The sequence below is a fragment of the Pan paniscus genome, chromosome 10, assembly GCF_029289425.2.
Source record: "Pan paniscus chromosome 10, NHGRI_mPanPan1-v2.0_pri, whole genome shotgun sequence".
Classification (NCBI taxonomy): Eukaryota; Metazoa; Chordata; class Mammalia; order Primates; family Hominidae; genus Pan; species Pan paniscus.
Genome location: NC_073259.2, coordinates 69,137,370 through 69,151,045, shown reverse-complemented (window position 1 = coordinate 69,151,045; position 13,676 = coordinate 69,137,370). Strand labels below are relative to the sequence as shown.

The following is a 13,676-nucleotide window of genomic DNA, read 5'->3' as shown; positions in this document are numbered from 1 at the left end:
GTGGCTTAGATGAGACTGCATGCATAATTTAGGATAGTGTCACTCACATGTCCAGTGATTGACAGCCTAGTTTAGGTTGGCCCCAGCTGGGAGGACTAGCCTCTTCTCCAGATGGTCTCCCATCCTCCAGTAGACTAGGCTGGACTTCTTCACGTAGTTCCTCAGGGTTCCTTAGAGCCACACCACAGGGCAGCCACAAAGGGCAAATGTTTTTCAAGCCTTTGCTTGAATTACATTTGCTGATATCTCTTTGGCCAAAGCCAGCCACATGGCCAGGCCCAGAATGAGAATGGGAGGCGCTAGGGAGGCCATTTTCATAACACAGTTGAGCACATGGGAAAAGCAAAGAGGGTCATGGACAGAACCTGGAAGCTCTTGCATTTTATAGTCCAAGAAGATAATGGGGGTTATGGAAGTTCAACAGCTATCTGGTCAAAGGATTGAGAAATAAAAATCGAAGAAAAGAAAGAGTGGATGGATAAGTGAAAGGAGAAGGAAAGAGTGGGGTCAGTCAAGTGCCATATGGAGGTCAAATTAGAAAAAGGTTGGGGCTGGGCATGGTGGCTCATGCCTGTAATCCCAGCACTTCAGGAGGCCAAGGTGGACAGATTACTTGAGCCCAGGATTTCAAGACCAGCCTGGGTGACATGGTGAAACCCCATCTCTACAAAAATACAAAAATGAGCTGGGCATAGTGGTGCATGCGTGTACTCCCAGCAACTCAGGAGGCTGAAGTGGGAGGATGACTTGAGCCCAGGAGGTTGAGGCTGCAGTGAGCCAAGATTGTACCACTACACTGCAGCCTGGGTGACAGAGCAAGACCCTGTCTCAAAAAAAAAAAGAGAAAAAGGATGAAAAGTGTTCATTGTTTTTAATAGATAGGAGGTCACCTTGGTAGAGTGTTTTAAGAGGGGAGAAGCCAGATGGTGATTAATGATGGCTAATAAAGACAGAAGATGGGGGTCTTTCTTGTAAGGTTTGACTTAGAGAGGAGAGTAATTGAAGCTGACTTTTTTCTTTTTTTGTTTTGTGTCTTATTACCTTGTTTTGTTTTTGTTTGTTTAAAGATGGCAGCTAAAGGATAGGATCTCTAAATTTAGAGGTACTTTGCCCATATGTTTAATGTATGTAGGAAACATAGTCTAGTTATTACCAGTTCTCCTAAAGCTTAGAAGTATTCTTTAAATAAGGTAAATAATTCCCATCTGCTTATTCTTTTTTTTAAATGCTCTCTTGGCAGAATCATGCGTATTCTTTATGTAATTACTATTCTTTATGCAATTCTTTATGGAATTACTATTACTCTTTTAAGAACATAGGATTAAAGATTACAATTTATTTTATTCCTAGGATCGGAAAATAGAAGATCTTCGACAGTGCCTGAACAGGTACAAGAAAATGCAAGATACGGTGGTACTGGCCCAAGGTAAAAAAGGTAGAGTGTAGCTCTAAAAGTTTTTCTACTTTGGTTGACTCTAAGTGGCTATAAACTTACACATTTGGCCTCAGTTTCTTTCCTGGCTCATACCCATTGTCCCAAATTAGGTAGCTAATTCATTAATTGAACAATTAGGCAACTGTACTCTGCCAGAAAGTGTCCAGCCTGAGGAGTGAGTGTACTGTAGAGTCATTGGTCGGGGAGTGCCTCTCTAAGGAGTTGATGAGATAGCATTCCAGAGAGAGAAAAACGACAGTATATGCAGAGAGCCTAGGGGGAAAAGAATATGGCATGCTGAAGAAGAAGAACACCAGTGCAACTGCAAGGTGGTGGGCAGTGGGGAGAGGGGATGAGATGAGACCATAATGATGAGCAACCACTGGTAGTGCAAGGGGTGGAGTTAAGCTCTTGCTCAACTGCAGAGGGACTCACTGAAGGGTTTTAAAAGTCAGCAGTGGTCAGGCGTGGTGGCCTACGGCTGTAATCCCAGCACTTTGGGAGGCCAAGGTGGGTGGATCACCCAAGGTCAGGAGTTAGAGACCAGCCTGACCAACATGGTGATACCACGTCTCTACTAAATACAAAAAAATTAGCTGGGCATGGGGGCAGGCACCTGTAGTCCCAGCTACTCAGGAGGCTGAGGCAGGAGAATCGCCTGAACCCGGGAAGCGGAGGTTGCAGGGAGCCGAGATTGCGCCGTTGCACTCCAGCCTAGGCGGCAGAGTGAGACTCAGTCTCAAAAAAAAAGTCAGCAGCATGACCTTTGTAACACGTGGGCCATGGAGGGAAGTGAGCAGTATTGAGAGCCGCAGAAACCAATTCAGAGATTTGCAGTATTCCAAGTGAAAAAATCTAGTAGTTGCTGATTGGGAATATGTTATGGTTGGATTGACACAGTGGTGTAATGAGATAGAGGAGGAGAGTGAAGAAGGGGGAGGAAATCAAGAAAGACATTTCCAACTAAAGCAACTGGGTAGATGATGGTTCCATTGACTGATATGGGGAAGCCTAGAGAAGGAACATTGGGCTGGGTAAGGGGGATTGAGTTCAGCTTTGAACATGGTGAGTTCAGAAAAACCCTGTAAGACAGGTACATAAAGAGAGTTGTGCATTTTGTTGTGTTTATTATTATTTTATCTGCAGATGGGCCAATTGGCCATCCTCAAATGTGGAGGAAATTTGAAAGTGCTCTTGTTTTTTAGCAATGCATAAATAGATTTATTTGCTTGCAACGTAAGCACTGGATATAAACAATTCTTTTGGAAGGTCCTCATGAAACACTCAGATTTTGAAATTTTAATTTTGATGAGTTCACAGAGAAGGAAAATCCTGCTTTGGATCAGGATTTTTGAAAAAAAAAATTTTGTACACAAGGTCTGGCATAATCGATTTTATAAATATCTGAGTGAGCAAATGAACCTCTAATAATCAGTGTTGACTAGCAATTCTCATCACTCAGCATTTTCCATGCCTTCAGAAGAAGAGTCTCTATCCTATGGAATATTGCAAATTTGTAAGTGATTAATTTTTACATATGCCTGGCATTTAAAATGTTGTTTGATTTTATAGAATTTCAACTGTCCAATTCTTACGTTTAAAACCAAGGCAGAAAAAATTAATTCCTTTAATTAGACTATATTGTAAAACATTTGGAAAATAAAGAAAAGAGATAAAAATCACTCGTAATTGCACTGGCATGATCACTATTGGCATTTTTGTGTATTGTTTATTTCTAGCTTTTTTTCCTGTGCATACAAACATGTAAATAAAAGAGGTAGTTTTTAACAATGTACAGCAGCACAGATTTTCTTAAACCCTTGAAAACTATGTTCTGTTCCAATAAAGAGTTGTATAAACAGTGATTTCTCACTAGGAGTTATATTTAGTTAATCCTTATACAATTCTAATAACACTAAATTCTAATAAAATTAGAATAACATTCTAGTGAAACCTAAATTAAGAAGCTGTGGTCTGATTAAGATCTTTAAACAAGTGTATGATTTACCATGTCATATTATTTGTAGATTAGAGTGTTAAGTATCATTTTTTCCTGTTTTTAAAAAAGAGTATCTGGCACTGCGCTGTTCACCATTTAATCCTTTTGATTTCTAGAGATGTAAAAAAAAATTCTCAAGTTTGCAGCTTTGGTGAATATGTGGTTGGTTTTTTCCATCAGACGTTTTTTGCTTTAAAATGGCATAAAAGGATCCTCTTGAGAGATCAAAGATCATCTGTCTTTTTGTTTTTTCTGTTCTCCTATGTTTTTTCAAGAGCACAGCAGTGATGAAAACTAAGTTGTTTAAATGGGACTTTGTTGCTATTCACAATTCGTTTTTTGTACCAGGTATTCTTCAGTTTGAATATTTCTACACTAAAATTTGTAAGCCCCTGATTTTAAAACAAAGTTACAAGAGAGTTGTTGGAAAAAGTTAACTTTTAATTTTCTTTCAATCTGATGAGTCAATGTATCAAGTATGACTTTGTCTGTTAATATCACAGGTACCCATTGTGGCCCAAGAGCCCTTGGCCTTAGTTTCAAATGCTGTTTCCTAGGTCCTATGTTGTTGTTTTTCAAGGGCTGCCAGGAGAAGCTGACTCTGATTTTTGAGGATCAGAAAAAATTTTATATTCATTATAATTGGGATTCTTATCTTCTTGTAAAAGTGAAATATAAATCAAAAGCTGCTGTTGTCTTCTCTTTGTTTTGTCTTTTCCTAGGCAAAGATGGAGAATATGAAGAGCTGCTCAATTCCAGTTCCATCTCCTCTTTGCTGGATGCACAGGGTTTCAGTGATCTGGAGAAAAGTCCATCACCCACTCCAGTAATGGGATCTCCCAGTTGTGACCCATTTAACACAAGTGTTCCCGAAGAGGTATTAATAGACTTTCAGTATTTCCTTTATGTTGAAGAGACTGTGTTATTGAAAAGTTAAAACACTGCTCATAACATGAAAAACATGGGTTCCTTTCTCAGTTCCATCACCAACTCAAGTGAGGTTATATAAATAAATTGACTTTGGCCACTTCTGATGGTGACTCTGAAAGATAATTGAATAAAATTTTCTTCTGACTTCTTTAGACTTGGAAGAAGCAACTGGAGAGGAGTAAACAGTTATACACTCCTTACTTTGCATCAAACTGGCAGGAAAATCTGTTTGCTCTCTATTGTACACCACACCGAAACTTTGTGGCTTCAATGACAGCATTTCTTTTGCTGATGACTCTGCACTTTAGCAGGGTTCAGCATGAGCATCTCGTCTCTTCTCTACTTGGCATCAGCTGGAGTGGCGTGAAGGCCTGGGCCTGAGTCATCTGAAGGCTAACTCACTCATATGTCTGGTGGTTGAGGCTGGCCGTTGGCAGGGACCTCAGCTGAGGCCCCATTTAGAACAACTACATGTGACCGCTTGGCTTCCTCACAATCCTAAGGGTGAGCATTCCAAGAGGCCCGGGCAACTTTGCATTGCCTGTTATGATTTATCTCAGAAATCACATGGCATCTCTTCTGCTGTAGCCACAGGCCTACAGCCTACCCAGATACAAGGAGAGGAAACATAGACCCTACCTCTTGATGAGCAACTGACAACATTACATTGTTAGGACACGTGGGATGGGAACTATTGGTGCAACCATATTTGGAAAATATAATCTACCCTCTGGCTACACCGCTTTACATCCCTCTCCCATGCAAAATACACTCGCCCCCTTTCCGAAGACCCCTAAGTCCCATTCCAGTGAGGCGTCAGCATCCCAGGATCTTGTCACCCAGACCAGGTCGAGATGTGGGTGAAGCTCCTCAGGTACAGTTCCTTGCGCATAGCTTCTTGAGGACTCTTTCATTGAATTAAAGAGCTGTGGATTTCAAGGACAGTTATCTGCCCTCCACACACCCATACGATGGTTGGATAGGCATAATGTAACTGCAGTAGCCACTCCCATTAAAAAGGGGGAGCTGGAAGGCTCACAGGTGTCACCAGTCCATAGCAATTCCAAAATCCAGCCAGGCACGTGTTGCCAATCCTCTGGGCTATTGGCTCTTCCCTCTAAGTCATGCTTCCTTTGCCTATATTTGCAGATGAGTAGTTTTCTCAGTTTTGTGCCTGCAGAAGTGCCCAAAGATATCCAAATTCATCTCTTCATTTTCCATTATCTCTGTTCCTTTGAGTCTAATTTAGTGTAATACTTTAAACATTTAGAATTTCATACGAATCATGTTATAATTCACTGCATTACAGAAGAACACATCCATAGCTATCTTCACCATAAGCCTATCTCTAGCTAAGGTTCCCTGTAAGGCTGCAGTGGGACATCCCATTATTTTTAGAGCCTTTGATGATTTTTCAGAGGTTCAATGAGACCACACTACTGTAATCTTCCTAAGGTATTTTTTTTCTATTTTTATTTGATTCTAGTCTAGTCCATCCTGAGGTCTTAGCAAAGGGTTTTACAGCCACATCCTTGGCTCACCTGAAGACCATGTTTTCCTGATAGCCCTTGTGCTTGATCTTTGCCGTGAAACCATTTCTTAATTTTAGTGTAATTTTTTTTTTGTCTAGAAAGACCGGGAATGGGAAATAGTTTCATTGTTGAAACAATCTTGGCTTCCTTATTTTAGCAGTTCGTTTTTTGGTCATTTCTCTTCTCACATTTTACTATAGGTAGTGAGAAGAAACCAAGTGGCATTTTTACTTTTATATCTGTTGCTGATAATTACACAATAAGAAGATGAAATTTGAATGGAATGAAAATGAATTCAAGGAGAAAACATTGAAAATTTCTCAGTTAAATGTAGGAGAGGGCTGAAATATTTCATTAATCAAGGAATTAGTTAAGGAATAAGAAATACTTTGGTGGAAAATATCCCTTAATTGTTAGATATATATTTATATCAAAAGCAAAAATAATATTTGACAGTCAACGAGTATGCTGCAGTTACAGAACTAGTGTTACATGTAGGGTATACCCAAATAATCCCATATCCTTTTAGAAAAAGTCTTTGCTATGTGAATTGTAGTTTAATTACAGGTTTTAAGTTTGTAACAAGAATGGTTTGATGAGGATTGAGGGAGTTCGGCGACATTTTTAAAGAAAAGCCAGGAGGGAGATCTGAGTTTGGAGTTAAAGTCTTAAAGTTTGAAAAAGATCAAGAAAATTGATCTGTTAGTATAGTTATATTTTCCCCATGATTAGGAATCTCAAGAGACAAATGAACTTCAGGAAACAGCGATGATGGCTAAATAAGTTGCCCAGGATTCATCATAAAGATTCAAACTGAAAAGATTGATGGTTAAATAATCTCCTACTTTATAATAATTCGACTTCACATTTTATAACCTTTTATTGTGTTAAAGGATGAGACCACCACTGAATAACATAAACAAAAATCACAAAGCTGAATGTGTTGCTTACTTAAGTAAGTGAGTGTTCCCGGTCCAGTACATTCTCTTCTAGCTGATCATATGTAGGGTTTTTGGGACGGTTGGAGCTCAAGGATTGGTGGACTTTCTGAGGCAAGTGAGAGTCGACATCCACTGTAGATGTGTGGTTACTAAGGTGAGACTGTTGCTGACTGGTTGGCGTGTAGAAGGGTGTTCACTGGTGTGAGTCCTTATCAGGCAGCTTTCAGCGGTGAAGAACTGTCACTGGTTGACTGGCAGGAGTTCATTGTGGCAAACTTTGTTCATTTTTTTTTTTAACTGAAATATTTTTCATTTATTCATTTATGATGTGGCCCGCAATCTAACTGCTCTACAGTTGTAAAAAATTATTGAAAACCGAAGTATTAAAATTATTTCACAGACTCCTTCCTTAGGATGCACAAAGCATTTGTTTGAGAAAATGTGTTATGCATTTTATTTGTTGCTGTAATATTATTATTATCATTAAGCAAAGTGTTTTAAGTGGTAGCCACAAAGTCCATTGTAATTGGTTTTAATTACACTTTTAATCAATTATGTTAATTGAAATTAGTCAACTAGTACACACATAGAATAATAATTAACTGGCTTGACCAATGTTCCATATAAGATTAGTAGTAGAAATTAAAGTAAAAATGGAGCTTTTCGCTGGGCACAGTGGCTCATGCCTGTAATCCCACTTTGGGAGGCTGAGGCAGGAGGACTGCTCGAGCACAGAGTTCCAGATTAGCCTGGGCAACATAGGGAAACCCTGTTTCTACAAAAAAATTTTAAACATTAGCCAGCTGTGGTGGCGCACGCCTGTAGTCCCAACTACTCGATAGGGCTAAGTTGGGAGGATCAGTTTAGCCCAGAAGTTCAAGGCTGCAGTGAGCCGTGATCGCAGCACTGTACTTTAGTGTGGATGACAAAGTGAGACCCTGTCTCAAAAAATAATAATAATAATAATAGAGTGTTGAAAGCAAAACGTGTTACCCAAATCTTACATTAAATCATTGCAACCTGCAGGGTAGGCATTGTCATTCTTATTTTACAGAGGGTGAAACTGATGGATGCCTAGCGAAGTGATTTGCTAAGATCACTGATCACTTAGGCATGTGTGTCAGAACCAACATTTCAGCCAGGGCTTAAGGTTGTTAGGATTTATTATTACTAGCTGGGTACAGTGGCACACATCTATAACCTTAGCTACTCAGGAGGCTACGGCAGGAGACTGCTTGAGCCGAGGAGTTCAAGACCATTCTGGGCAACATAGCAAGACGCCGTCTCAAAAAAAAGAAAAAAAAATTACTATTAACTTACTTAATGGTATACCGTCCTATTCACAATATTCAGTGTCTTATTCAGAACCAAGTTAAAAAGTTTCCTTCCTCCAGAATGATTTCCTTGGTTAGTACTTCTTCTATATAGATGTTTATATTCTGAAATCATTTTATACAGTTCTGAACACTGATTATGAGATTTTGTCAATAGACCGTTTAATTTTCTTACGTTTATTTAAATTACTCTGTGGCTTGTGTTTTGTTTTGATTGATTGACTGATTTTTTGTAATTACATTACAGTTCCATACCACCATCTTGCAAGTTTCCATCCCTTCATTATTGCCAGCAACTATAAGCATGGAAACTTCTGAAAAATCAAAGTTGACTCCTAAGCCAGAGACTTCATTTGAAGAAAAGTATGTCATTTCTTAACAGTGCAATATAAATGTTCAAAAAAGTAGATCAGCCAAAGACAAGGATGTATTGTATTTATTTACAGACACAATTTTTACCTAGAGAAGCAAGAAACTGCAAGACGTCCACTGGGGGATCTGTAATCAGTTCTGTATTATGGAAATAAAAGGTGTGAAGCAGGAAATAATAAGAGATCAGGCTGGTGAGGTAGGGTTGTCCGGTTAGAAAGAGATTTTAAGGAACTTGGCCAGGTGTGGTGGCTCACGCCTGTAATCTCAGCACTTTGGGAGGCCAAGGTGGGCAGATCACTTGAGGCCAGGAGTTTGAGACCAGCCTGGCCAACATGGCGAAATCCCGTCTCTACTGAAAATACAAAAATTAGCTGAGTGTGGTGGCACACGCCTGTAATCCCAGCTACTCGGAGGCTGAGGCACAGGAATCACATAAGCCCAGGAAGCGGAGTCTGAAGTGAGCCGAGATCACATCACTCTACTCCAGCCTGGGTGACAGAGCGAGACTCTGTCTCAAAAAGAAAAAAAAAAGTTTAGGGAACTTGGATTTTTATATCCGAGGTCATAGGTAACTGTCAAAGGATTGTAAACTAAATAGTCACAGTCACGTGCTGTGAGTGCGTTTGAAGGATGGTTCTGAAGGGGACAGGAAAAGGATACAGTAGTTTGTCTCTAAGCAAATAGAATGTTTTGCCAACGTATTCCCAAATTGTCTAGTCTTATTTTAGGCCAAATAAAATAGGACATTAAAAAAAATAGAAATAGCTTCCTTTGCACAATTTTTTGTTTTTGACTTATCTGTTCACTTAGAACATGTATGGTCTTTTATTCGTGAAGTTAATAAATACCTTTTGTTCTTTACATTTTAGTGATGGAAACATAATCCTTGGTGCCACTGTTGATACCCAACTGTGTGATAAACTTTTGTAAGTTACATTTTATTGAATGTGAAAAATGTGATTGAGGCTAGAGAAAGAGAGTTCTGTTATACTAACAATTACTAATATTAACAGCAAATGACCGAGGCTGTTAAATTACTGAATAAATTAATGTAGCTATAATAATTGGGTGGGGGTGAAGGTGGGGAGCTGTAAGTTTACAAAGAAATAATTTCTCATTTGCTATTATCTCATGCCAGGGTTTTGCAGATCTCATGCTGGGGTTTTGCAGGTCTCTAGCCTTGCTTCATCAGTTTTCATTTGAAGTTCAATGCTTTTAATTCATTTTTGCACTGACATATTTTGAGTCCAGTGGGAAGGCATCACAGGGAATGATGTGATGCTTGGAAAGCTGAGATGGGTTTTTTTGCACTTTCAGTTTTATGAACTGACCTAATATCTGTGTTTATCCAAGTTAAAGTCTGGATTAAATTAGGAAAGTCTATTTTCAGAGCAGTACTCAAAAATGAGATCTTTTCTTTTCTCACCATTATCTTTTACTTTATTTGGTAGTTGATGCTTCTGGCAATACACCTAAATACAGAAGAAATGCCTTTTGAAAGTTTGTAAATGTGCATATTTATATTATTCTGTTTCGTAGAGGCAAATACATTACTTCTCTGTCACTCTCTCTAAACTGGTCACATATCTCTACCTTCAAGTTTTTAGTAACACCAGCTCTATATAATTGAATATTAATTATGTGAAAGAGAAAGTCTCTGGGTGTTTATAGTGTCTCTTTGCCTTCACTAGGATAGCAAATGAATTATTATGGGCAGCATTAGGGATTCCTCTACTATGCTTTAATTAGAACTATAAAATGAATTGCTTTGCCAGACTCAGAAACGTGATTCCCTTATGAATTGAAAAGTCAAACTTCCATTCTTTATTTTAATTAGAAGGATTAGATATAAATAGTACATGAGTATTTTTAAAGTTCCTAGTACATGCAGAGGATGCAGCACTAGTCCATGGAAAGCACTGCTTTATTTTCGAATATTGACATCACAAGGCTAGTCCTAAGTGCTTTCCCAGCTCTTCTAACATGTGCAGGACGGTTAGAATTATTGGCAGGACAGTTAATCACCCCTGCTTCTAAAAGAACTAAATGTTTTCATTTAGTGAAGCACATAAGTGACTGCCTGATTCCAGATTTTCTTTTATTACCAGGATTCAACCCACACGCAATTTTAGTTTCTTTCCAAGATGTTTTACTTAGAAACAGTGGCACCGGAGCCACTTATTATTAATTGTTATTACTGTTATTTTTAGAACTTCAAGTCTGCAAAAGTCCAGCAGCCTGGGCAATCTGAAGAAAGAGACATCTGATGGGGTGGGTTCCGTGTTTTTTGGTTTTTTTTGTCTGTTATCCTGAGAAAAAACTATTTAGGGATCTTCATCTTTTCCCTTTTTGCAAATAAAACTCTTATGAAGAGCTTGTGGGTTTTAGTGGAAAATTATTAGATGTTAGGTTTAACAGTAAATATTAAGAAGTATGAATATGAAGGATTGAAAATAGTATGTAAAACCAAAAATGGAGACTTTAATAAAACATTTTGGAAAATAAACAATACTAAGATTTTGTAGCTTAGAAGTAGATATAAAATTATTTTAACTTATGGAGTTGTATGTGACAAATTCAGAATTATACAAAGGATTTCCCTAACAACCTTAAATATTGTTATTGCTTTGAACAGGAAAAGGAAACTATTCAGAAGACTTCAGAGGTAACTTTTTGTCCAAATTACAATGCAAAAATATTTCTACTTCCATTACACGTAAATTGCTTAAATGTCTCCAGTAGATAAAAACTTTCAGAACCTCTAAAACATTATGCTAAATGAAGCCAGACACAAAGTTCACATATTATATGATTCCATTTATGTGAAACATCCAGAACAGATAAATCTATAGAAATAGAATGCAGATCAGTGGTTACCAGTGGTAAGAGGTGGGAAAAATGGGGAGAAGCTGTTTAAGGGTAAGGGGTTTTGCTTTCAAATGATGGAGATGTTTTGGAAGCAGGTAGAGGTGGTGGTTGCACAACATCGTAACATACTAAATGCCACTGAATTGTGCACTTTAAAATTGTTAATTTTGTTATGAATTTCACTTCAATAAGTTATTAAAAAACAAAACCATAGTCTCTCAATCATGCTACGTAATGTTCCTAATGACCATAACTGAGCTTCCTTAGACCTCCCCAAAAGCCCTTCTTAGATTACCATTAGATTATACACCCGGTGCCCATCTAAAGCAAACATTTTGCTATGTTCAAAGATGTCGTCAACATGTGCTCAATTCTTCTTTCCCCTGATTTTTTTTTTTTTTTTTTTTGAAATGGTATCACTTTGTCGTCCAGGCTGGAGTGCAGTGGTGCAATTATAACTCACTGTAGCCTCGATTTCCTGGGCTCAGGTGATTTTCCCGCCTCAGCCTTTCAAGTAGCTAGGATTACAGGCGTGCACCACCATACTCGGCTGTTTTTTTTTTCGTTTTTTTTTTTTTTTTTTAAATTTTTTTTTAAGTACAGATGAGATCTTGTCATGTTGCCCAGGCTGATCTTGAACTCCTGAGCTCAAGTAATCCTCCCACCTCTGCCTTTCAAAGTACTGGGATTACAGGCATGAGCCACTGTGCCTGTTCTGTCCTCTGGTTTTCTGTCATTAACCTTGTGAAGATTACAGCCTGATAGGCTACTTCCAGATCCAGTCTCTTGACTGTTGGCTCTTAGTGCCTGAGTCGTATGTGGATAGAATTGACAAAGCAGCCAGTGGTGACAGCTATAATTAAAATCCTTGTTGTCTTTTCAGTTCAATAAATGGTTAAATGATTTTGACGTCATTGTTGAGCCATGGATGATAATATCACTAAATTGTGCCATCTGTAAACTTTTGGTTTCTATGAGCTGTAGATATATAGAGTAAAATAACCACCTAAAATACCTATATCCCCTCACCCTTTTCTCTGCTTCTGTAAAAAAAAGAAGCAGAGGGCAAGAATTATTTCTACTTCTGCAAAAAAAAGAAGCAGAGGGAAAGAATAGAGAAATGAAAACAAGAAGACAAAAGTATCTTTGTATAAAGTGCCAAGAATATACGGTGGGGAAAGGACACCCACTTCAATAAATGGTGCTGGGAAAATTAGATATCCATATGTAGAAGAACGAAATTGGACTCCACCTGTCACCAAATCAACAAAAATCAACTCAAGATGGATTAAGAACTTACATATAAGACCAGAAACTATAAAACTGCTAGATGAAAACATAGGGGAAACACTTCATGACATTGATCTAGGCAAAGCATCTTTGTATAAATACTAAAATAATATACTGTGTTACAGCCAGCTCTAATTGCCCATTCAAAGAACCAAAAAGCTCAAAATAAAGTTGCTCACTGTGCCTTCATTTTCTTATTCTTTGAGGAGAATATTTAAAATAACTGGAATAGAATCTCCTTATACTGCTGGTATAGAAGTTTGAACTAATGCCTGCTTTGTAGAATAATTAATATTATATTAGGCTTCTATTGACAAAGTTATAATATAAGAATATGAACTGTATTATAGCTAAATCCGTGACATAATTGTTAGAAAAGTCAGAAATCTGCTGCTATTATTCTGGTTATGTAATGTCTCCATGTCTTTTGAGGAATGAGGCAAACAAAATTTAAGAATTTTTGTATCCTAAATATTTAAAGCCCTAGACATATCGATTCTAGATTAGTGATTAACATGTTTTCCTTGTTGCTTTTGTTGTTGTTTCTTAAGCAGCTTTCAGAATTGATTTTTTTTCAACTTCTGATAAGGCATTTGACATTGGTGATCAATGTATTAGTTCAGTTATTCTTTTGAATAAACTCATGGATGTGGCGTGAGTGAGTATTTGCTGTTAGCCTGGCATGTGCTAAGGATGCTGCACCTGAAAGCTGTTTCACTATTCTTATTTGCCTCTCAGGACAGAGCTCCGGCAGAAAGCAGGCCATTTGGGACCCTTCCTCCCAGACCCCCAGGGCAGGACACCTCCATGGATGACAACCCCTTCGGCACTCGAAAAGTCAGATCTTCCTTTGGCCGGGGCTTTTTTAAAATCAAAAGTAACAAGAGAACAGCAAGTGCACCAAACTTGGGTACGTATGGCCAAAATGCCTTTGCCCTAATTCTTCCACAAGGAGGAAAAGAGCAGTGTCTTCCC

The 13,676-nt window shown here is 38.3% G+C and overlaps 1 protein-coding gene across 24 annotated transcripts in view; it reads left to right on the top strand.

The window, feature by feature from the left end:
- The window catches only part of PPFIBP1 (PPFIA binding protein 1), a 171,995-nt gene that overhangs the window by 139,414 nt on the left and 18,905 nt on the right, over positions 1-13,676 (top strand). For 8 of the 24 annotated variants that reach the window (XM_008954286.5, XM_003828844.5, XM_055095806.2 and 5 more), the window contains 7 exons: positions 1,351-1,435; positions 4,157-4,311; positions 8,419-8,534; positions 9,413-9,469; positions 10,754-10,814; positions 11,179-11,208; positions 13,440-13,611. In XM_008954286.5, coding sequence (XP_008952534.2) covers positions 1,351-1,435; positions 4,157-4,311; positions 8,419-8,534; positions 9,413-9,469; positions 10,754-10,814; positions 11,179-11,208; positions 13,440-13,611 — 676 coding nt within the window. The remainder of the gene's footprint in view (positions 1-1,350; positions 1,436-4,156; positions 4,312-8,418; positions 8,535-9,412; positions 9,470-10,753; positions 10,815-11,178; positions 11,209-13,439; positions 13,612-13,676) is intronic. The other 16 variants (XM_055095808.2, XM_063593146.1, XM_063593147.1 and 13 more) reach the window with 3 other exon arrangements.